Source organism: Ranitomeya imitator, chromosome 6 (assembly GCF_032444005.1).
Source record: "Ranitomeya imitator isolate aRanImi1 chromosome 6, aRanImi1.pri, whole genome shotgun sequence".
Lineage (NCBI taxonomy): Eukaryota > Metazoa > Chordata > Amphibia > Anura > Dendrobatidae > Ranitomeya > Ranitomeya imitator.
Window position 1 is genome coordinate 166,916,208 of NC_091287.1, and position 26,487 is coordinate 166,942,694.

Here is a 26,487-nt window from a genome sequence, read left to right on the forward strand (position 1 = left end):
CAGAAATATAACATACTGAAGGGTCTGAGTTAACTGGACTGACTCACCTAGGATGAGGTCAAAGACCTGTCTGTCATTTACCAGAAATATAACTTACTGAAGGGTCTGAGTTAACTGGACTGACTAACCTAGGATGAGTTCAGAGACCTGTCATTTACCAGAAATATAACATACTGAAGGGTCTGAGTTAACTGGACTGACTCACCTAGGATGAGGTCAGAGACCTGTCGTTTACCAGAAATATAACATACTGAAGGGTCTGAGTTAACTGGACTGACTCACCTAGGATGAGGTCAGAGACCTGTCATTTACCTGAAATATAACACACTGAAGGGTCTGAGTTAACTGGACGGACTAACCTAGGATGAGGTCAGAGTACTCACTGTTCCATGTGTGCAAACTGACCTACAAAGCGGCATCTGCTAGATGGTGAATCGCCCTGGATTGTGGAAAGAGTGAAAATTGATTGTCTGCATGATCATCCCTGCAAAAAGGCTTTACTTTTGCTGACCTGCAGAAAAAATGGTCAGAGTACTGCCATTGCAATATCAAATACAGTGGGTGTCAGTCAGCTTGGCTGTCTCACCTATGAAGAAGCAATTGTCCTGGAGTCCCATCAAGATCGGTTATTAGCCACTTTCAACTGAGGAATTTGAGTCCAGTGGTCTGACTAATACAGGGAAGAGATCAGAGTACTGTCTGGTTTGCTAGTATGATACACCCTATGAGGGATCTCACTTGGCTGAACTGGCTAGCCGAGGGAAGTGTAAACTTCACCTCCTAGTTTAGTTCCTAAATACACTCAGTGGAGATGTCTGTGTGCTGTTCTGATGCACTCTGGAAAGAGGTCAAAGTACAGACTAATTCACTTGGGTGAGAAGACACTAGTCAAGAGTCAAATTTACTCTGAGTCTGAGTACAGTGATGCTTGCTTGCGCGGTCACGTTTTACCGAGGTAACTGCCTGATAATCCGACCCCTCTGTGAGAGAGAGGATAGAGTACCAAGAGTGATCTGTCAGGCAGAAAATGGAACTTAATGATTCAACCCCTTAGAAAGTGCTCAGTCTATTGGACATAGCCATATCCACCTCACAATACATACTGCTGAGAGGACTCATTCAAAAGCATGGACGGGGTACTGTCAGGCTCACCAGAATGATACACCCACCTAAGAGAAATCTAATTATTGGTCTGACCCACTGTGGAAAGTGGTACAATAAAGTACAATTCCCGCTGTCTGGATCGTCTGTGTGCTCTGCCCTATAAAGAGAACAGTGGTGGGGGTTATGACTCACTTAGGCACGTAGTCAATACACCTGTAGAATGCTAAATGTGTGGTATTCCCTTTAGAGAAAACTCTTCATGGACCTGACGCACCCAGGTAAGATGGCAGAGTGCAATATGCATCACTTCTACGATGTGTCTCATCATCTATTGTGGGAGGTGGTCCAAATATCATCAAGGCTGCAGGTTCATCTGTGGAATGTGCCCAGCCGGCTGTGAGGTGTTATCTGGTGGGTCTGACTCACTTTAAAGGGTGCAAATAGAAATATTTAACAGCCGACAGCAATTCAATGTAGGGGTGCTTGTTCCAGTCCAATGGGCCAATTGGAAAGAAAACACAGTCCAGTACCAAAAAGGAACAGCATCCCATCCAGGTGATGAAAAAAATTTAAAAAACTTTATTCTGTCATGATGCAACGTTTCGACCATTGTAGGTCTTTTTCAAGCTTGAAAAAGACCTACAATGGTCGAAACGTTGCATCATGGCAGAATAAAGATCTTTTAATTTTTTCATCACCTGGATGGGGTGCTGTTCACTTTAAAGAGTGGTCAGAGCAGCATCTGGGTTGCAGGATCACCGACAGGATTGTCTCAGCTGGTGGGTCTGAATCACTCTGGTAGGTGATCAAAGTTGTACCTGGTTTGCAGGCTTCGCCCAACTGTAAGGCATCAGAGTACCATGGATGTAGAAGAAATTGTTAGATGCTTCATGACCGCAACCAAGGACAATAATACCTTGGCAATCTCGTTCCCCAACTAAGACAAAGAAATGGCATATTCAAGAGGGGGTGCTCTCTTGGCATGGGCAGCTCCTGAGCGGGTTTCAAGAGAGGGTGGGCAAGTGCTAGCAGTGTAAACTGTCATGGATTAAAACAATGGAAACCTGAGCATACATAAAGGTAACCAGGGCAGGCAAGCAAACATGATATTTAATAGGTTTGAACATGATGGAAGTGATAAAGACAGGCAAGAAAGAGATGCTGAAGCAGACAGTGGAAAGGCAACTGCATGAGGTAAAGCTCCTAGCTGAACTTGGAAGGTGGCCTGGAGAGTCTGTACTTTGTGCTATTCAGATGCCAGCCTGATGAGGCTAGAAGTTGCTTACAGATAGATAGCAATTGTGCCTGTGGATATGCCGCAATGTTGCCCACGGACAGGGAGGACAGCAACTGTGGAGATGCCAGCGGCCAGGTGACTCAAAATATGGCAGGTTTCTGTGGAAGTGCGGCCCAATATCTGCGTTGTTTTGCTGATAGCAGAAATACAGAACAGGTGGAGCATACCTGGAGGGCAGGAAAGTGAGGTATGCCCTGCCGGGAGCAAACTAGGTCACAAAGAAGCTGTTGACTAAATTAGAGTCCTGAGCATGCCAGAAATCCAGGGGCGCTGTGAGCTACACTGGATGACTAGAAAAGAAGCAGAGCGACCCAAACTATGAGGGCTGCAGGAACCACCAGCCGGCTGGATTTAACTCCCTGGAAACTCAGCGTTGTGGGCAATAGAAGAAGAGACTCGGAGGCACAGAATCACCACTGGACCGCTGAGAAATCACATTGATCCTGTGAAAACACTGAAGTGTCTGTAGGGAAACCCAGTGCAACACAGGATCAAAGCAAGGGAACTACTTAACTGTCCTACAGAGGCTTGATCATGAGCTCCTGAAAGCCCTGGATCCACTTTCTGTTCCATGCCACGTGCCATGCTATGGAGGGCAGAAGTAAAATGATCATCTGCCCTAATTACCTAATCACCCAATGCGTCAAGGTACAATTTTCCTATTATCCCAATAAAAAAGGATACAAACTAATTTATAAGCTGTACTTTCCATCGCTTACTAGGGTGAAACAGAGTAGCAACCATTCTGCTATGTTATCCAATGTAAAGTAGAAAAGAGAGATCATATGCAAATACAGGCCTGAAACTGAGACCTGTGTCTGCCTCCAACATGATAATAAGCTAAGATGAACAGCTTATCTGTCAACTGGCCAAGGGTAGGCTCTTGGGGAGTAGCTGACTTCCACCTTCAGGTGATAGCATATAACACCATGGTTCCTGTGTCCGTCAATTAAGCATCCAAGAAATATAGAAAAACAGCACTTTGAGCTAAAATATTGTAATACACATAAATAAAGTATATGAATATATATTAATACAATTAAACATATACTATTACAACAAAGTGATTTGCTACGCTTACTTACCGTATATAGCACCATTAATTAAACAGCACTTTACAGGCAATATTGCCCCGTTAAGGCTCAATCTAAACTACCTCATCAGTATGTCTTTACAGTGTGGGAGAAAACTGGAATACCCACAAGAAACCCACACAAAAAAGGGTGAGGACAAACTCCTTGCAGATGTTGTCTTGAGGTTTGAATCCGGGAACCCAACTCTGTGAAAAGCTATGGAGCCATTGACCTACCGTGCTGACCAAAATGACAAATGTCATCTAAGACATATTTTACATCACAATGTGCTCTTTTTTATCTAAAGATCATATTCAGTGGCAGAAAATAGAATTCCATAAGAAAAGTTGGATGTAATCATTTTAGTCCAGAAAAGCACAATCAGAGCATCTTATACATATATAAATTAAAGTGACTTGCGGGAGAAATCTTCAAAAGGAAGCTAACACTAGAAGACTATTGTTTAAACTACAAAACACTATCACCGGCGCTCTACACCTCAACCCACTATATAAATGGGGATAACCTAACACAATAACCCAGCTGCTGGTAGCCACAGAACATGTGCCACTTTCTGAAAGAACCAAAAAAATGTTATAACACGCTGCTTGTCAGCGTCGGCCATCTTTGTTTCCTAGTGCAACCAGGGACGCCTCCGGCCGGGACGTTCCCTGGCTCTGCACTCAGTAGCGGCACTTCATACCGCTCGTCCGCACACGCTTCTGTGTGCCCACCCTCCGGTCACCGCTAGTTGGCACAGATTGTGCTACATCCGCACCGCCCGACCGCACACGCTCCTGCGTGCCCACCCTTTGATTATCGCCAGCGGTTTATGACTGTGCCTCATCCGTTCATACACCCATCAGCAGCGGAGCGTGCCCAGTATCGTTATTCACGGTAAGGAATCCCCTCCTTTCTTCCTTTTTTTCTATTTGGCCTCCTAACATTGTTTCCTAGAAGGGGCTCATTCTAAGTACATAGCAGTGCAGCGCCTGACTTTTAGCGCGACATCTCATATTTCGTTTGCAGCAGGACACGTTTTCACCAGCATACCCAGGGGTATTAGGGTAATGGCATTTCTTTAATAACCTAAGCGCGGTGCCGATGTTTATAATATTGTTTAAACTAAGTTTTTGTATTAAAAATATCTAACATTTTTATTATTAATTTTTGGCAATGATTTTTTCCCAATATCAATTTTCTGATGATAGCTTTCCTTTAGAGAAGGGACTAACTCCGGTTTAAATGAAAATAAAATTTACATTCAAAAGAGACTGAATTGGACAAAATTTGTTGCTACTTTGAATAATCATACACTGCTCAAAAAATAAAGGGAACACTAAAATCCCACATGCTACATATCATTGAATGAAATATTCCAGTCGTAAATCTTTATTCATTACATAGTGGAATGTATTGAGAACAATAAAACCTAAAAATGATCGACGTAAATCACAACTAATATCCCACGAAGGTCTAGAGTTGGAATGATGCTCAAAATCAAAGTGGAAAATGAAGTTACAGGTTGATTATCATCTAACTTCAGTGGAAATACCTCAAGACAAGGAAATGATGCAAAGTAGTGTGTGTGGCATCCACGCGCATGTATGACCACTCCACAACACCTGGGCATACTCCTGATGAGGCGGGGATGGTTTCCTGAGGGATCTCCTCCCAGAACTGAACTAAAGCATCCGCCAACTCATGAACCGTCTGTTGTGCAACGTGATGTTGGTGGATGATGCGAGACATGATGTCCCAGATGTGTTCAATCGGATTCAAGTCTGGGGAAGGGGCGGGCCAGTCTATAGCTTCAATGCCTTCATCTTGCAGGAACTGCTGACTTACTCAGCCACATGAGTTCTGGCATTGTCCTGCATTAGGAGAAACCCATGGCTAACCGCACCAGCATATGGTCTCACAAGGGGTCTGACGATCTCATCTCGGTACCTAATGGCAGTCAGGCTACCTCTGGCGAGCACATAGAGGACTGTGCGGCACACCAAAAAAATGCCACCCCACACCATTACTGACCCACTGCCAAACCGGTCATGCTGAAGGATGTTGCAGGCAGCAGATCGCTCTCCACAGCGTCTTCAGACTCTGTCACGTCTGTCCCATGTGCTCAGTGTGAACCTGCTTTCATCTGTGAAAAGCAAAGGGCGCAAGTGGCAAATTTGCCAATCATGGTGTTCTGTGGCAAATGCCAAGCATCCTGCACGGTGTTGGGCTGTGAGCACAACCCCCATCTGTGGACGTCGGGCACTGAGACCATCCTCATGGAGTCGGATTCTAACCATTTGTGCACACTTGTGGCCTGCTAGAGGTCATTTTGAAGGGCTCTGGCAGTGCTCGTCCTGTTCCTCCTTGCACAAAGGCTGAGAGAGCAGTCCTGCTGCTGGGTTGTTGCCCTCCACGTCTCCTGGTGTGCTGGCCTGTCTCCTGGTAGGGCCTCCAGCCTCTGGACACTAAGCTGACAGACACAGCAAACCTTCTTGTCACAGTTCGCATTGATGTGCCATCCTGGATGAGCTGCACTACCTGAGCCACTTGTGTGGGTTGTAGAGTCATGCTACCACATGTGTGAAAGCACAACCAACATTCAAAAGTGACTAAAACATCAGCCAGAAAGCATTAGTACTGAGATGTGGTCTGTGGTCTCCACCTGCAGAACCACTCAGTTTTTGAGTGTGTCTTGATAATTGCCAATAATTTCCATCTGTTGTCTATTCCATTTGCACAACAGCATGTGAAATTGATTGTCAAACAGTGTTGCTTCCTAAGAGGACAGTTAGATTTCACAGAAGTTTGATTTACTTGGAGTTATAGTCTGTTGTTTAAGTGTTCCCTTTATTTTTTTGCGGAGTGTATATTATATCATTCTAATAATAAAAATAAATGAATACAATATTATGAATTTTAAAAAATACAAGTTGCACTCAGTAACATTCATGATATAAACACATATCTCTACTAAAGGGAATCTGTCAGCGGGATTTCACACCCCAGACTATTTATATGCACATGTAGACAAGTCCAGCAATACCTTTACATGGCCAGTCCGTTTGTCGGTTACTGATAAATCATAGTTTTAAATGATATGCAAATAAGGCAGTAGATCTACAGCCTTCACCACTCCAGCTTTAGTCTCCAGGCTGTTTTCCGTCACCCCTGTTTGTCTGACTGTCTATATGTTATGTGACTTCAGGCACAGGAAATCATCAGGAGGAGGTGGCGCTGGGCAGGAAATAGAGCTGGAGTGACAGAGGCTTCAGATCTACAACATTCCTAGAGCCTCATTTTCATATCAATTCAAATACTGATTTCTCAGTAACGGGCGGCCATATAAAGGTATTGCTTGACACGTCTTTGAAAAGGCGTAATGCATATATAACTAGTTTGAGAGTGAATTGCTGCTAACAAAACCCATCTTCAGGCATAATCAAAGATACATCTGTCAGAAAGTACATGATTTCTATGTGCTTCAGCAGAACTTGCTGCAATACCTTTCAGCATCTGACAGAGCAAGGTTCATAGACAGCAGTGAAAATCTAAAAACGACATAAAGTTACTCACCGACACAGCATCAAGAACAGGAGATACATTAGCCAATAAAGTCAAATCGTCATATTTTTCAGTTTTAGGCCAAATATCTGGAAAAAAGGAAACTGCATGTAAAATTTCATGCTAAGTTATACTGTATAAAACGATAAGAAAATTCATATATCAAAAAGTTATAAACACTGGACAAGAACTACAAAGTATCTAAAGTTATCATTTACTTAGTAATGTAAAACCATAACAAATTCTATAAAAAAAATATTTTTCTGTATCTACACTCTGTATGTCACCAGTATGGTGTCTTGAATTCAATGGAGAACGCCATAATTGATTTTTCTTCCAAATTCGAAACAAAAACAACAGTGACTTATGACAAGGCTGGAATTGGGCAGGTTGTTCTTTGCGAAGGATGTATGAATCAAGCTGCATACAAGGTTATCCTGGAAAAACAGTTGATTCCTTCTGCTCAGGCAATGTTCCCCAACTCTGAGGACTGGTTTTTCCAGCAGGACAATGCGCCATGCCACACAGCTATGTCAATTAAGGTCTGGATGAAGGACCACCAAATCAAATCCCTGTCATGGCCAGCCCAATCTCAAACTTGAACCCCATTGAAAACCTCTGGAATGTAATGTAAGGCTTGCAAGAGACGTCAAAAGCAATAAAAAAGGATTTTGGGGATATTTCAAAAGTAAAAGAAAAGTCAAATATGCTATGGGATTTTTACAGGATGAAAATGATGATATGGTAACAAAGGATGTTGAGAAGGCCAAACTTTTACATTTCAATTTTTGAACCACTCTACATAATCTTTGAAAATTCTTGAAGAACAGGATAAGTCCCAGAAGACTGGAAAAGAGCAAATGTTGTTCCTATCTTCAAAAAAGGAAAGAAGGTGGACCCAGGGAACTATAGGCCGGTGAGTCTGACGTCTATACTAGGAAACATCTTTGAACAAATTATTAAACAACATGTATGTAAGTACCTGGATAAGAATGAAGTCATTAAACAGTCAGAATGGGTTTGTAATTAATGAGTCATGTCTAACTTAATTTCCTTCTATGACAGAATCACTGACTGGGTGGATCAGAGAAAGGCAGTGGATATACTATATCTTGAATTCAGCAAAGCATTTCACAAAGTATCTCACACAATCCTTATTAAAAAAATGACTAAGTATGAAATGGGCAAGGCAACTGTTCGGTAGATTCATAACTGGCTTAGTGATCGGACCCAAAGAGTGGTCATAAATGGCTGCACATCCAGTTGGAAGAATGTCTCAAGTGGGGACCACAGGGCTCTGTTCTGTGGCCTGTACTGTATTGTTCAACATCTTTATCAGTGATTTAGATGAAGGAATTTAAGGTAAATGATTAAATTTGCTGATGACACAATGCTAGGAGGGATAACTAATACTAGAGAAGAGAGAGAGGATTCAAAAAGATATAAATAAACTGGAGCAGTGGGCAGCAACCAATGGAACGGTTTTTAACAGGGAAAAATGCAAGGTACTACATCTGGGCAATAAAAATGAAAAAAGCGTATACAGAATGGGATGAATAAGGCTAAGCAACAGCAAATGTGAAAAAGACTTGGGTATACTAATAGATCACAGACTGAACGTGAGTCAACAGTGTGATGCAGCAGCAAAAAAGGCAAATAAAATTCTGGGATGTATTAATAGAAGCATACAGTCTAGATCACGTGAAGTCATTATCACCCTCTACTCCTCCTTTGGACAGACCTCATCTGGAATATTGTGTCCAGTTTTGGGTACCACATTTTAAAAAAGACATTAACTAATTGGGGCAAATTCCGACAAGAGCGACCAGTATGGTGACTGGTATGCAAACCATTTCCTATGAGGAACGTTTACAGGATTTGGGAATGTTTAGCTTTCAAAAAAGAAGACTGAGAGGAGACTTAATAGCTGTCTACAAATATCTCAAGGGCTGTCACATGCAGAAGGATCATCTTTCTTCTCATTTGCACAAGTAAAGACTAGAAGCAATGGGATGAAACTGAATGGGAGGAGACGGAATAGATATTAGAAAAAAACTTTTTGACAGTTAGGGCACAACGTAAATAAAATACGTAGATTAGGACTGCCCCATTATGAGAATGCCGTGAAGTGGCGGGGTAGCTCAAAGAATTGATCAATTGTTTGCTAAATGTCTCATATTTGAAATACAGTTAGAATTTATGTGCAATTGCACTTCAGTTATTGCGTTCTGACCATAAGCAGTGCTGGCTTCTTCCCTTTTTTTTGCTTTGCATTGGTGTGTGGCTGACCACCACTGTTGCTGCGCACGCTGGGTTATGTCCGCCATTCTTTCTGTGTTCACTGTGATTGATAGGCTGCTGTGCACACACACAGCAGCCCTGCCCTGCCTCAGGCTCCAGTTAATTGTGCACCTGTGTCTCAGCCCGTCTCACCCTTCATCTTTGGTGAGGGTTTGGCAGTGTGGAAGCCAGATCTGAAATGTCCACACTGGACCTGATCGGCCTTTACCTGCGCTTGCCTTTCCTGGCACCAAGGGAGTGATTCTGAAAATGCTCCAGGTACAGTTCGGATGTAATGTGATCCTTTTTTTTTTTTATACTCTTTATATATTCAGGAGGCCACAATGGCACAACGTAAATAAAATACGTAGATTAGGACTGCCCCATTATGAGAATGCCGTGAAGTAGCGGGGTAGCTCAAAGAATTGATCAATTGTTTGCTAAATGTCTCATATTTGAAATACAGTTAGAATTTATGTGCAATTGCACTTCAGTTATTGCGTTCTGACCATAAGCAGTGTTGGCTTCTTCCCTTTTTTTTGCTATACTAATAGATCACAGACTAAACGTGAGTCAACAGTGTGATGCAGCAGCAAAAAAGGCAAATAAAATTCTGGGATGTATTAATAGAAGCATACAGTCTAGATCACGTGAAGTCATTATCACCTTCAACTCCTCCTTTGGACAGACCTCATCTGGAATATTGTGTCCAGTTTTGGGCACCACATTTTAAAAAAAGACATCAACTAATTGGAGCAATTTCCGACAAGAGCGACCAGTATGGTGACTGGTATGCAAACCATTTCCTATGAGGAACGTTTACAGGATTTGGGAATGTTTAGCTTTCAAAAAAGAAGACTGAGAGGAGACTTAATAGCTGTCTACAAATATCTCAAGGGCTGTCACATGCAGAAGGATCATCTTTCTTCTCATTTGCACAAGTAAAGACTAGAAGCAATGGGATGAAACTGAATGGGAGGAGACAGAGTAGATATTAGAAAAAAACTTTTTGACAGTTAGGGTGATCAATGAGTGGAACAGGCTGCCACCAGAGGTGGTGAGTTCTCCTTTAATGGAAGTCTTCAAACAGAGGCTGGACAGACATCTGTCTGGGATGATTTAGTGAATCCTGTTTTGAGCAGGGGGTTAGACCAGATGACCAAGAAGGTCCCTTCCAACTCTACCTTTCTATTATTCTATGTTTCTTGTTCAGCAATGGAGTCCTGCATGGTGAGCGTATATACAGGCCATGGCGGTTAAATGCATTATTTATAGTTTTCTTTTAAACAATTGTATCTGTGGATTCCTTTTTGTAGATCTTCACAGGAGGTCCTTGGTTGTTGAACAACTCTTCAGATAATTCTTTTCACACCTGTGTCTGAATTTCCTTTTTTTTTTTTTTTTTTGGGGGGGGGCCGGGTTATAGCCGGCTTATTGTGAAATTATGTTCTTTCCACTTCAGGATTATGGCCACAAGAGTGCTCACTGGGACCTTCAATAGTTTAGAGATTGTGCTGTGACCAATACCATCAGCATGTTTTGCAACAATAAGCTTGCAAAGGTCTTGAGACAGCTCATTGGTTTTAACCATCATGAGATGTTTCTTGTGTGATACATTGGTAAGGAGGCACCTTTTTAAAGGCCATCAGTTGAACCAGCTGATATTATTTTTCACTGAGTGGCAGGATTGCTTTCTAATTGCTGATAGATTTCAGCTGGTGTCATGACTTTCCATGGTTTTTGCACCTTTCTTTCTTCATGCGTTCAATACTTTTTCACTTTGTAATTTCTCATTATTACGCAATCTATGGTTTGATTTATTTGCCTATGTGGATTGGATGAGTTGTTACCGACATTTGGTAAGAATTTCATGCCAGTAGCACATTTATAAATACATTTACTTGTAGAATTGGTGATGTGTTCAATACTTATTTGACCCACTGTGTGTGTGTAAATATATATATATATATTGTGATGCAGTGACCTATGTAAGAGGTAGGGGGCGCTGCATGGTCTCCCCAGTATGCACACAGAGGTGTATTGAGGCCATGAGAGTGCATGGCAGTTGCATGCATGGCTGTGGTCATAAGACAAAGTCCGACATTGTGATGAATGGATGATATGTGTGTCGCAGAGGAGAAGACTCTGCGCTGCCAGCCTGAAGTGATGTGGTGTTCTGGGACCTATAGTCCCACAAGTATGGTGCATGCTGTATAATAGTCATGGGAGTTTTGGCAGGGCTAGTTATGTGAGATGGGCGGGACAAACTAGCCACACACCCACACTCCCACCCAGGGGAGTGGTTCAAGGTATATAATGTGACCAGGGTATGAGTCACATGTGCCTGTGTATGGTCGCTGTGAGTGACCTGTGTGAGCCTGTGTTGGAAGACCTGGGAGGAGGCTTCCTGAAGAGCACATGGTGGGGCTTCAGACCTGGTGGCCTGGGTATTGGACGGTCCCGGCTGGGGATGGACGTCCTGAATAGTACCCGGACTGGCCACCTGTGTGTTCCTGAGTAACCTGGGTGTTGGGAGGTCCTGGGAGTAGGACCAGATCCCTGAACAGCACGAGGTGAGAACAGGGATCTGCAGAGCCAGTGGCAGCTACTGTGTGGGGAAGCTACAGTCCTTCGGTGGGTCTGGACTGGCAAGTCGGTGATCCCCGTTTGGCAGCCTTCCCAAGAGTGAGGACTGACAAGGAGTCAGCAGGTGGAGCAGGAGCTCCCAGAAGGTACCATAGTCTGTTGGTGCTAATTGCTTGCTATGTTATATGAACTGTGTGGTAACCCACGGCAACTGGTCAGGAGGACCAGCGTGTTTAGTTGCCGCAGACTTAATGTGATATCCTGATGGAATGTGTAATGGACTGTTCCTGATATGGTTTATGAGTCTTTAATAAACCAAAGTGACTGTTTTGCTTGGAAAAAAACGTGCCTGTGTACGTTAATCCCGTGCCAAGCGAGTGTCCCCCAATACACTTGGTAAGTGCAATCTTACAATATATAGAGCACAATAATTGAATGCAACACATCTAAGATAATCGCATTTCTAAGTTCCATGGCCCCAACATACTGTCGTGCAGAAAACCATAAAAGTGAAGTCTGGTGAATCCAGTGCTCCATGGGTCCTGTCTGTCATCAATAAAAGTAATAAACTTAAAATGACAAGAATTGCTGAACAAAATTAACCAGAGTCTTTAGGCAAAATTCAAGGAAATCCTTTTAGAATGAGCATATTAGAGAGAAAGAGACCTGCTGAGCACCGATGGGGAAGGGCAGAAGCTTTCAATGACCTAATAAATTGTTTTACTAGAAGTTTGGCATTTAAATGTCAGTATAATTTCATGTTGTGAATGCCTTGTAAAATGCTTGGCTCTGGAGACCTTGCAAGAGAAATAGATTTAAGAAAAATAATTAACATTCATTTCTCGTGCCATATTTAATACATCTAAATTACAACAAGTGTTTATAGAACTAGACCATTGACATTGCATAATAAGTACTGCAGATGTGCAGAGTTAGTCAAGCTTTTATAGTTTTGTACGTGACCCTATGTTTCGTTATTAGTTAGAATATCCAACTATAAAAGATGACAAAAACAGCAGTATGATCTGTAAGAAACAACAAATGGTCTACAGAGGAGACTCAATAGGATTCTGCTGCCTAATGGTTCAGATATACATGGAGACACCAAAAAGAATAGATTACAATTTAATAAAATCACACTGTATCACTATGTTCATAGTGACGCTTTCTGTTCATGGATGCTTTAAGCAACTTTGCATCTAATTGGATCGGGATACAACCCCAAGTACTGCAGGAATTAAGTACAGTCATTGATAGACCATTATTTTTCATCTTTAAAGACTCCATAATAACAGGGTCTGTATCACAGGACTGGCGAATAGCAAATGTGGTGCCAATATTCAAAAAGGGGACAAAAACTGAACTCGGAAATTATAGGCCAGTAAGCTTAACCTCTACTGTGGGCAAAATCCTGGAGGGAATTCTAAGGGAAGCTATACTGGAGTATCTGAAGAGGAATAACCTCATGACCCAGTATCAGCACGGGTTTTCTAGGGACTGTCAGACTATCTGATCAATTTCTATGAAGAGGTAAGTTTCGGACTGGACTAAGGGAACGCAGTGGACGTAGTGTATATGGACTTTTCAAAGGCTTTTGATACGGTGCCACACAAAAGGTTGATACATAAAATGAGAATAATCGGGATAGGGGAAAATATGTGTAAGTGGGTTAAGAGCTGGCTCACGGATAGGAAACAAAGGGTGGTTATTAATGGAGCACACTCGGACTGGGTCGCGGTTAGCAGTGGGGTACCACAGGGGTCAGTATTGGGCCCTCTTCTTTTTAACATATTTATTATTGACCTTATAGGGGGCATTCAGACCAGAATTTCAATATTTGCAGATGACACTAAACTCTGCAGGGTAATCAATACAGAGGAGGACAATTTTATATTACAGGATGATTTATGTAAACTAGAAGCTTGGGCTGATAAATGGCAAATGAGTTTTAATGGGGATAAATGTAAGGTCATGCACTTGGGTAGAAGTAATAAGATGTATAATTATGTGCTTAATTCTAAAACTCTGGGCAAAACCGTCAATGAAAAAGACCTGGGTGTATGGGTGGATGACAAACTTAAATTCAGTGGCCAGTGTCAGGCAGCTGCTACAAAGGCAAATAAAATAATGGGATGCATTAAAAGAGGCATAGATGCTCATGAGGAGAACATAATTTTACCTCTATACAAGTCACGAGTTCGACCACACTTAGAATACTGTGCACAGTTCTGGTCTCCGGTGTATAAGAAAGACATAGCTGAACTAGAGCGGGTGCAGAGAAGAGCGACCAAGGTTATTAGAGGACTGGGGGGGTTCTGCAATACCAAGATAGGTTATTACACTTGGGGCTATTTAGTTTGGAAAAACGAAGACTAAGGGGTGATCTTATTTTAATATATAAATATGTGAGGGGACAGTACAAAGACCTTTCTGACGATCTTTTTAATCATATACCTGAGACAGGGACAAGGGGGCATCCTCTACGTCTGGAGGAAAGAAGGTTTAAGCATAATAACAGACGCGGGTTCTTTACTGTAAGAGCAGTGAGACTATGGAACTCTCCGTCGTATGATGTTGTAATGAGTGACTCATTACTAAAATTTAAGTGGGGACTGGATGCATTTCTGGAAAAGTATAATGTTACAGGTTATATATATTATATTCCTTGATAGGGATTTTTTTCCCCAATGTGGAGCATACTCTTTGCCACATGTTTTTTTTTTTCCTTCCTCTGGATCAACATGTTAGGGAATGTTAGGTTAGCCTACGGGTTGAACTAGATGGACTTACAGTCTTCCTTCAACCTTAATAAGTATGTTACTATGTAATTAAAGCTAGACAAGGAACATCAATCAAGATGTAATAAGAGGCAATAAGTTGTCACCAGATCACCTTTAAAACTGATTGTCAGCAAAACAAGACCTCCTATTGGGCTACTGAGCACACTGAAGACTGAAGTAGGGGAACGGGTGGGATGAAACAGCAAGGTTTCACTTAGGGCATGTGCACACCGCGTCTTTTTCAGACAGATTCTTTCTGAAAAAGCTCCCATAAAATGAACATAATGTACAACAATGTCAAAATGACATTGTAGTCAACATGCTTCATCTTATGTCACTCTTTTTTACTTTTTCACGTCCAAACCCCTGAAGAGGTTAAGAGAAGAGACATGCTCATTCTTCATACAACTTCAGCTGGGAAGCCGCCCGCTCTCTATACTTAACAGTGTGCGGTGACTGCTGGCACTCTGCGGCTGTGCCAGGGTCTAAATGACTGTGTGCACATACCCTGAAAAGGAATTCATTAGGTGTTATAGGGGATTTCAGAATCGTGCCAGTTTCTGCCCATCAGCTGCAGTTCATTTAAAGCACCACTCCAGTGTTTTTGTTTATTTCACTGCTGGAGTGGTGTTTAAAATCTAAGTCCCCTGCCCCTGGTCTGATACTCACCTTCCGGCATTTTCTGTTCTCTCAGCCACTCCGTTCCATCTCCTGTAGTTTGTCACTGTCCAGCTACTCCTGTTTGTTTGCAACTACTGTTTGTTTGAGCGAGCCGGAGGTCACAAATCAATGTATGCCTAGGAGAGACTTGTTATGGCCTCGATCTGGCTGACTGACTTACATTGAGAGCTTGTGATGTAGCTTCTGACGTCCTGCCACTCAGATGCTGCACTCACAAGATGGCGCCACGAGATCGGACAGGTGCCGAAAAAAGGTGAAGACGCCAGAGGGTAAGTATATGACCGGGGGCAGGGGGCATTAAAATTAAAGCACTGCTCCAGTGTTGAAAAAAACCTACTGGAGTGGTGCTTTAAAAAAACAAACAAACTGTATTTTACTCACCCTCCCCTGCTCCCAGGTGCTGAGTATCTGCCGCTGCACACAGTGTCTGTTATTGTCTGTACCGCTGACGTCACATCGACAGTGTTACAGCCAATCAGTGAACTCGGCTATAAACTCGGGCAGAGCCACCAAGTTCAATGATCAGCTGCAAAGCCGTTGACATGATATCAGTGTCGTAGCCCATAACGACTTCATGAGAAGTGGTAGATTTATTGTTGAACCTGGGAAGAGCGAGTAAAGAATAGTTTGTTTGGTAGTTTTAAAATACTGCAGCCAGGGGTTTTCCAAAACAAAATAACCATTAACTAATATAATATTTGTGAAGAAACCAATTCATAAAACCTTAGCCCCCTTATGAGCCTTAATCACTCAGACAAGGCAGGGTAGATCACTTGTGCTTATCACCATTTTCCTACTCTACTATCTGAAAAGTACAGAAGAAATCCAGAATCATCAGTTAAAGGCAAAGTGTCACCAATCATTAACCTTTAGGTTACTGTCACTATCGCTTTTAAACAGCCTTTTTCCTTTTTCTCTAACCCTTATTTACAAAAGAAAAAAATAAGAATTTCTGACCACAGAAATTGCTCATTAGTTGATTTCAGAGAGCACTCAAGTAGCATTCTAAAATCGATGGAGCCACATATAGTCTTCTAATTATTCCCACTGGTTTACTCTATTGCATATATATCTGTTCCAGGGCTTATGATTTTTTTGTCTCCAAGCTATTTATTGGGTCCTTATTTGTTCTCCCCGCCATTTTATGTCCGTGCCTCTGTGTGTTCCCTTTTGAATAGCTGCTACTTCGATTATTAACACAGGATCTATAGATTTTTACATTGATATTTGGCTTGCACATTGTTACTATAGGAATACTCATCCTGCAGTCGAAGTATCAAGGAGATCACAGCATAAATAGAGCTTTATACTAAGTTGAAAACAATTTAGCTAGCAGCTAAAGGGTTATTCCTATCTTCATGGATGGATATTGTCATATAGCGCTTGTAAAAGCAAGCACTTTTGCCATTTACTGCTAATTAAAAATTTGCAGCACTTTTTAAGATATTAATAAGACTTTTCTTTTGTTTATAGCACGTTGTCTAGGAGACCGACCACCCTTGCTGTCTAGCCTGTAAATACTGTGCTGAAGCTTGCCGGGATTAGAAGACAACAGCAAACTCCAGCAATTCTACCCAGCATAAAAAGAGTGCTTACAAGTTCAATACAAAAAAGAACTTGTAAGCTTTGTGCATGTTTTGCTGTCTAGCAGTGATGGTCGGACTCCAAGGAGACGAGCTGTAATCAAAAGAAAAGTGTTAATATCAGAAGAGTGGCTGAAAATTTTAGTAAGCAGTATTTTGCAAAATTATTTGCATTGTCAAGCACAATCCGGCACCAAACCTTTATGAAAATGGAACCCTTTAAGACAATGGTAAAATTCGTACATTTTGCTAATACTCTGAATAGGTATTTTCTCATATACAATTATAGGTTGATGAATATAAGCTGTCCCATCTGAAAGTGGATTGTGAGCTACAGAGGGCTAAAGATCTGTTAGCTACAAACTAGAGCATGGGAACATTGTGGGAGATCATTAGCATTGTCTGCCCCCCAAAAATCATTTTAAGTCACTTAGATATAATTTCTCCTCCATTCTGATGTCAACAAAAAACTTTCAATCAGGTCTTGAAGCTTGGTAGATGTGTGGTGGGCCTAGAATAGGAGCTAAGGGGTGTAAGTGACAAGCTGTCTCCTCTGATCGGTGGGTAGAACTAAGTCCTCTAGTCTGGCATTAGAAGGCTATCCTACAGAGGTGCAGAAAGGCCTGAGCAGGTGTCGGAAATCCAGAGAGAAACTTTCTTTTATTCCTGTAAATAGAATGACAGCGGCTCTACATGAGCGACATTTACAGAAAGCTTTCTACTAAAACAACCTGTACAAGCAATAAGAAGTCAGTGTGAGTCATGCCGTTTCCTGGAGCACATGACACCATCAGCCATAATGACTCTTTCAACCCAGTCTCGAAACAGACCAAAGTGGGCTGTAGTCCTAACATACGGACTGCCAAAGTGTTAATGAGAGAGTAACCAAAACCATGAGCCACTCCATGTAAAAGTCATTGAAGTAACGCACCAGTTTTACTCTGACTTCAAAATTCCTTTGCTTGTGCCAGTAACCTGAACTCGATTTTTGAAGTGGTAGCTTAGGCTCGCTAATAATTAGCTTAAGTGGCTACAGAAAGCTTAGACAACTACAGTAACACTAGTTTATGATTCATATTTTTGGCTTGTATATCTGGAGACAGGGAAGTAGAAAAAAAAAATATGAGAAGCAACTGTCCCACTGCAATGGTGAAACCAGGCGCTCTACTATACACTGAAACTCGGGGTCTTCGGCATAGATTCTTATAATAGTGCCCACAACTAAAAAGAACGTAATAATTAGTCTCAGGTTTTTCTACCATTAAATACAGAGTTATTGTAAAAAATACCAGGATTGCTTCTGCATTGGTCATTAGCATCTATCTTACAAGAAATAAATTCACTTTTTAATGGATTTTTGTAACCATGTATTTTTATTATCCCATAGCTCACTGGCCAGATTCAGCAGCATGGAGACGTTACAGGTGTACCTCAGTCTGCATGTTCCCCACCCTATATACGGCACAAAGAACATAATGGTGGTTGTTTCATCCAACAGAGTATAGAGGGAAAACAATCACTTAAAGGGAAGGTACCACATTTGTAGATCATTAATAAATCAATGTAATGTAGCATAACATGCTGTTATAACCAAGTTTTGATCACATTTGAAACATATTTCGTGTGTTATAGGAGTTTAAAGAAGGCACTGGGGGCTGACATCTTGTTTTCACAGTAGCAGCATGACACTATCAGCGTCATAATATGGCACCCCATGGTCATAGGAGATAACAGACAGACTCTGACCCTATCTATTGTAATAGAGCTGACACTGCTGTGAACTGGGCACGCCTTTGTGGGCTGCACAAATCACAGTTGTGGGAGTGTTCTGCTGCCATATTCATGGAGCCCTTGGATCTGCTAACATAAGCAGTACTGCTTCCAGCAGAACAGATCCTAGATTGAGGGCTGACAGTAGTAAAATGCAGGAGAAAAGCACGGCAGAATAGCAGAGACATTAAAAAGGAGCAGTGTACCATCAGCATTACTGGAACAGCAGCTGTCAGCTGATCAGCAGGATTTGTGACTCATCCCTTCATAAGATAAGATAAGGAGCTGCAGGTAGTGAATGGCCAGGTGTTTTGGAGGGGGGTGAGAGACTCATGTCATCTGGGTGAGAGAGACTGATGGGAGAGAAAAACAGTAACTGCTGCTGATAGCAGATCACAGGATAGTCACCCACAAAATGGCGCTGACCTGTGATGCTACTCTTCATTCTGCCCAAGGGATACTAGACCACCCAAAAGGGGAGGGTAATGGTGATGTCAGCAGTTACTGCCCCAATTTTGCTGCTAACAGCAAAGCTGGTAAGTCCTACTACAGCTGCTTGAGGTCTAAAACGGAAAATGCTCCCCCTACTGGTAAATATATATATATGTAAGAAAATATATAATAATTTTCACATAGAAATGTTTGCAAACAGTACAAACATTGCATTAATACATTTTAATTACTATTTTAAGCTTAATTTCACAAAAACAATACAAGAAAACTTCCTAACTGGGGGAAGCCAGCTGCCAATCAGCATGACACCAGTAGTCCCACTCTGTCAACAGGAAGAGAAACTGCTGCTCTGTTCACAGGAAGTAGCTGAATCTCTGGCCGGAGCGGTCAATGACCAGCTGCAAATACAACTAACAGGTAGTTGCCTCTGTTAGGCTACGTTCACATTAGCGTTTTGCGTGTTTGCGTCGGGCGACGCATGCGTCCCTATATTTAACATGGGGGACGCATGGACATGCATTGTGCTGCATTGTGCGACGCATGCGTTTTTTTGCCACAAGCGTCGGGCGCAGAAAACGCAACAAGTTGCATTTTTCTTGCGTCCAAATTTTGGCAAAAAACGACGCATGCGTCGCAAAACGCAGTGTTTTTGTGTGCGTTTTGGTGCGTTTTTATTTGCGCTGTGCGTTGCGTCGCCGACGCAGCAGCGCACAACGCAAATGTGAACGTAGCCTTAGCAACAACATGCCTGTTAATGCTAAGGCACTTTTTTTTTTTCTTTTTAAAGTCCCGGACACCTCGTTTAAAGTGGTCAAATCACTTTGTTTGTTAACACTGGCTATGATAGAAAGGTGTCGGGGCAAACAGTGTAAAGGTTAGCTCAACATTCTGCAATGAGAATGTCGCAGGCACAAATTAGGTATAGTGCCCATGCTGATAAATGACAGTCAACAAAAAAGCCTCCAATTGGCATGTGAGCATCAGAACTAGATAATGGGGCCATGGAATGTGGCCTGGACTGAGGATTTAGGATTTCTTTAACATCATGTAGAAGAGCGGTGCATGTGTGTCGCTTTCCTGGGGAGGAGATGGTAAGAGGATGCACTAGAGGAAAAAAATGAACCAGCAGAGGCAGTAATTTTGGTTTCCTGGATTTAAAAGGAGTCTGTCAAGTCATGTTGCCCTTCTAAACTGGCCCCAATACCGTAGAGTCATGCAATGTGCAGCCCTAACAGGTGTCTGTAAAGCTAATCACCCCCATATACAAGTAAAAAAAAAAAACATTTTTAATTTTTAGTTACTTTGTCGGTAAATCCCTGGCTTACAGTATGTGGGTAGTGCAGGATATTGCTTCGGTCACGTTACTCCCTCCAGTGGGGTGGGAGGGGGGCAATTTAGTAAGGCAAATTTATTTTACTCCTACTTGCACCACTCAAACATTTCTCACACTACTAATACCCTTTGTGGGTAGCCTTTCTAATAACAGGATATTGGGCCTTACCACTCTGAAAAAATAGTTCAGGAATGGTTTAAAGGGGTTCTTCTGCACAGTTCACTTCCGCAATGGAGAAGGACTTGGGGATCCTAGTTAATGATAAACTTACCTGGAGCAGCCAGTGCCAGGCAGCAGCCGCCAAGGCTAACAGGATCATGGGGTGCATTAAAAGAGGTCTGGATACACATGATGATAGCATTATACTGCCTCTGTACAAATCCCTGATTAGACCGCACATATAGTACTGTGTACAGTTTTGGGCACCGGTGCTCAGGAAGAATATAATAGAACTAGAGCGAGTACAAAGGAGGGCAACAAAATAAATAAAGGGGATGGGGGAACTACAATATCCAGAAAGATTTGTAAAATTAGGATTATTTAGTCTATAAAAAAGATGACTGAGGGTCGATCTAATAACCATGTATACAATGCCTACAAGTAGTATTCAACCCCCTGCAAATTTAGCAGGTTTAATAAGATGCAAATAAGTTAGAGCCTTCAAACTTCAAACAAGAGCAGGATTTATTAACAGATGCATAAATCTTACAAACCAAAAAGTTTTGTTGCTCAGTTAAATTTTTATAAATTTTAAACATAAAAGTGTGGGTCAATTATTATTCAACCCCTAGGTTTAATATTTTGTGGAATAACCTTTGTTTGCAATTACAGCTAATAATCGTCTTTTATAAGACCTGATCAGGCCGGCACAGGTCTCTGGAGTTATCTTGGCCCACTCCTCCATGCAGATCTTCTCCAAGTTATCTAGGTTCTTTGGGTGTCTCATGTGGACTTTAATCTTGAGCTCCTTCCACAAGTTTTCAATTGGGTTAAGGTCAGGAGACTGACTAGGCCACTGCAACACCTTGATTTTTTGCCTCTTGAACCAGGCCTTGGTTTTCTTGGCTGTGTGCTTTGGGTCGTTGTCTTGTTGGAAGATGAAATGACGACCCATCTTAAGATCCTTGATGGAGGAGCGGAGGTTCTTGGCCAAAATCTCCAGGTAGGCCGTGCTATCCATCTTCCCATGGATGCGGACCAGATGGCCAGGCCCCTTGGCTGAGAAACAGCCCCACAGCATGATGCTGCCACCACCATGCTTGACTGTAGGGATGGTATTCTTGGGGTCGTATGCAGTGCCATCCAGTCTCCAAACGTCACATGTGTGGTTGGCACCAAAGATCTCGATCTTGGTCTCATCAGACCAGAGAACCTTGAACCAGTCAGTCTCAGAGTCCTCCAGGTGATCATGAGCAAACTGTAGACGAGCCTTGACATGACGCTTTGAAAGCAAAGGTACCTTACGGGCTCGTCTGGAACGGAGACCATTGCGGTGGAGTACGTTACTTATGGTATTGACTGAAACCAATGTCCCCACTGCCATGAGATCTTCCCGGAGCTCCTTCCCTGTTGTCCTTGGGTTAGCCTTGACTCTTCGGACAAGCCTGGCCTCGGCACGGGAGGAAACTTTCAAAGGCTGTCCAGGCCGTGGAAGGCTAACAGTAGTTCCATAAGCCTTCCACTTCCGGATGATGCTCCCAACAGTTGAGACAGGTAGGCCCAACTCCTTGGAAAGGGTTTTGTACCCCTTGCCAGCCTTGTGACCCTCCACGATCTTGTCTCTGATGGCCTTGGAATGCTCCTTTGTCTTTCCCATGTTGACCATGTATGAGTGCTGTTCACAAGTTTGGGGAGGGTCTTAAATAGTCAGAAAAGGCTGAAAAAGAGATAATTAATCCAAACATGTGAAGCTCATTGTTCTTTGTGCCTGAACTACTTCTTAATACTTTAGGGGAACCAAACAGAATTCTGGTGGGTTGAGGGGTTGAATAATAAATGACCCTCTGAAAAGACTTTTCACAATTTAAAAAAAAAATAAACAAAGAAATAACATTCTTTTTTGCTGCAGTGCATTTCACACTTCCAGGCTGATCTACAGTCCAAATGTCACAATGCCAAGTTAATTCCAAATGTGTAAACCTGCTAAATCTGCAGGGGGTTGAATACTACTTGTAGGCACTGTAAGTATATAAGGGGACAATACAAATATCTCTCCGAGGATCTGTTTATACCAAGGAATGTGACGGTCACAAGGAGGCATTCTATGAGTTTGGGGGAGAGAAGATTTTTCCACCAACATAGAAGAGGATTCTTTACTGTTAGGGCAGTGAGAATCCGGGATTCCTTGCCTGAGGAGGTGGTGATGGCGAACTCAGTCGAGGGGTTCAAGAGAGACCTGAATGTCTTCCTGGAGCGTAACAATATTGTATCTTACAGTGATTAGGATGTTTAGAAGGACGTAGACCTGCATATTTATTCTGACGGAATATAGGCTGAACTGGATGGACAAATGTCCTTTTTCAGTCTTGCTAACTATGTTACTATATAATAGGAGGTGATCAGTGCCAAGCAACTCCTTTAAGGCACATGACAAAGAGCTTAATAAGTTGAATTGATCTCCAAGCTTATCAAATTGCAATCAGCTCAAGCATCTGTGTGATAAGCTGGAATATTAAGTCTAATCGATGGAGGCCTGGGCTCCCAATTTACAGGACTTAAAGGCGTATTCCCATCTCAAAAAAAGAGAAAGAAATGTCCAGCTTCACCGAGTCCGTAAAAAGGCGATTTCTTTATTAAACTTTAAACATGGAGGATACAGACTTCAGCACAACCATATGGGTAAGAATCTCAACGCGTTTCTGGAGACTAGGCTCCCTTAATCATAATCATTGGTCATGATTAAGGGAGCCTAGTCTCCAGAAACGCGTTGAGATTCTTACCCATATGGTTGTGCTGAAGTCTGTATCCTCCATGTTTAAAGTTTAATAAAGAAATCGCCTTTTTACGGACTCGGTGAAGCTGGACATTTCTTTCTCTTTTTTTGGATCTTGCACGCCTGGACACAGCGGGTCCGTGCTCCCGAGGTTTGGTTGCTGAATCCTGGGTGAGCTGGTTTATGTTCCTTCTTACTAAGTATTCCCATCTCCCAAGATCCTATCCCAATATGTAGTACATGTAATAAGATTACTAGCAAATACCTCTTTTTTCTGATACTCCTTGTTTCTTTCCTCATGTGCAGGCATTGCAGGACCTTAAATATCCATGGTTACAACCACTTATATAGAGAGAGCTTGTTGCTAGTGGTCGTAACCATGGATACTGAAGGTCCAGCAATGCCTGCACGTGAGACGTGGACAATCAGAAAAATGATACTACATTTGTAATTGGAGGTATTTACTAATATTATTATTACACCTACTACATATTGGGATGGCATCTTGGGACATGGGAATACCACTTTAAGTCCTGTAAATTGCACGTACACATACACACAGGCTTAGTGAATAAAACTTAATTTTAATTTTAATAAATAAAACGGGAGTGCTTCTCAACTATTGGCTTAGGCGTTTCAGACAATTGGGTGGTCTGACTCAGTGATTGACAGCCTTTCTTTGCAAACATACAGAGATTACTGATATTCACTGAGTTGGGCGGCACACTTGACTGAAAAGCCCCAGAGAGAAATAAATGCATAAAACACAAGTTACACTGAATCTGTTCCCACAAAACTACATATCAATCCGCTCAGCATCTTCTGCTGTATAACATGATGCCTGCAGTTTGGACTGCAATTGTAATGTGACAGGATCTGCTGCTACAGTGCCTTGCGAAAGTATTCAGCTCCCTGGAACTTTTCAACCTTTTCCCACATATCATGCTTCAAAAAAAGATACCAAATGTAAATTTTGGGTGAAGAATCAACAACAAGTGGAACACAATTGTGAAGTTGAACGAAATTTTTGGGTTATTTTTAATTTTTTGGGAAATTAAAAAACTGAAAAGTGGGGCGTGCTATATTATTCGGCCCCTTTAACTTAATACTTTGTTGCGCCACCTTTTGCTGCAATTACAGCTGCAAGTCGCTTGGGGTATGTCTCTACATACGCTTGGGGTACATCGAGAGACTGAAACTCTTGCCCATTCTTCCTTGGCAAACAGCTCGAGCTTCTTGTGGAGTGATTGAGATCGTTTGTGAACAGCAGTTTTCAGCTCTTTCCACAGATTCTCAATTGGATTTAGGTCTGGACTTTGACTTGGCCATTCTAACACCTGCATATGTTTATTTGTGAACCATTCCATTGTAGAATTTGCTTTATATTTGTCTTGTTGGAAGACAAATCTGCATCCCAGTCTCAGGTCTTTTGCAGACTCCAACAGGTTTTCTTCAAGAATGGTCCTGTATTTGGCTCCATCCAACTTCCCATAAATTTTAACCATCTTCCCTGTCCCTGCTGAAGAAAAGCATGCCCAAACCATGATGCTGCCACCACCATGTTTGACAGTGGGGATGGTGTGTTCAGGGTGATGAGCTGTGTTGCCTTTACGCCAAACATATTCTTTGGCATTGTTGCCAAAAAGTTCGATTTTGGTTTCATCTGACCAGAGCACCTTCTTTCACATGTTTGCTGTGTCTCCCAGGTGGCTTTAAACAACACTTTTTATGGATATCTTTGATAAATGGCTTTCTTCTTGCAACTCTTCCATAAAGGCCAGATTTGTGCAGTGTACGACTGATTGTTGTTCTATGGACGGACTGTCCCACCTCAGCTGTAGATCTCTGCAGTTCTTCCAGAGTGATCATGGGCCTTTTGGCTGCATCTCTGATCAGTCTTCTCCTTGTTTGAGATGAAAGCTTAGAGGGACGGCCGGGTCTAGGTAGATTTGCAGTGGTATGATACTCCTTCCATTTCAATATGATTGCTTGCACAGTGCTCCTTGGGATGTTTAAAGTTTTGGAAATCATTTTGTATCCAAATCCAGCCTTAAACTTCTCCACAACAGTATCACGGACCTGCCTGTTGTGTTCCTTGGTCTTCATGATGCTCTCTGTGCTTCAAACAGAACCCTTAGACTATCACAGAGCAGGTGCATTCATACGGAGACTTGATTACACACAGATGGATTATATTTATCATCATTAGGCATTTAGGACAACATTGGATCATTCAGAGATCCACAATGAACTTCTGGAGTGAGCTTGCTGCACTGAAAGTAAAGGGGCTGAATAATATTGCACGCCCCACTTTTCAGTTTTTGAATTTCCCCCAAAAATTTAAATAACCAATAAATTTCGCTCAACTTCACAATTGTGTTCCACTTGTTGTTGATTATTCACAAAAACTTACATTTGGTATCTTTATGTTAGAAGCATGATATGTGGAAACAGGTCGAAAAGTTCCAGGGGGCCGAATACTTTTGCAAGGCACTGTAATGTCTTGGTACAAGATACCACAAAACCCCTTTAGACGTCTTGTGGAGTCTATGCTTCTACAGTTCAGAACAATTCTGGTAGCAGGAGGGGGCCCTACACAGTATTAGGCAGGTGGTTTTAATATTATGATGGATAACATACAGTATAAGTATGTTATATTATAGAAAGGCATTCCCTACATTTAAAACCCAGATGTTAGCTAGCCCTAGATATGTCTTGTGCTATGTTACCTTTACCTTTTAAATATAGAGTACAATGAAAAGACATGATAAATATGTAAAACAAGACAAATATAGAAAGATGAATAAAAGGACACCTTGATATCTGCCATCCGATGTCTTATTCCAGAGAGATCCATGTTTTTCTTATATGTAAATGAGCTGTTAAGATCTATTGACCGGATACTCATCTCCCTAAGAATCTGACTGCATAGAGGAGTGTGATTATAAGTAGCACAGTACAGCAGAGATGAACTTTGTCTCATTAAAAACACATTTGCAGCTACAGCTCTCCTCTTAAGCTGTGAGATTAGCTGCAGAGCCAGGGCCGGCG

At 42.0% G+C, this 26,487-nt stretch overlaps 1 protein-coding gene across 4 annotated transcripts in view; it reads right to left on the reverse strand.

Annotated features, from left to right (window-relative positions):
* BBS9 (Bardet-Biedl syndrome 9) overlaps nucleotides 1-26,487 on the reverse strand; it is a 521,564-nt gene that overhangs the window by 291,957 nt on the left and 203,120 nt on the right. For all 4 annotated transcript variants that reach the window (XM_069730272.1, XM_069730271.1, XM_069730270.1 and 1 more), the window contains exon 11: nucleotides 7,051-7,127. In XM_069730272.1, coding sequence (XP_069586373.1) covers nucleotides 7,051-7,127 — 77 coding nt within the window. The remainder of the gene's footprint in view (nucleotides 1-7,050; nucleotides 7,128-26,487) is intronic.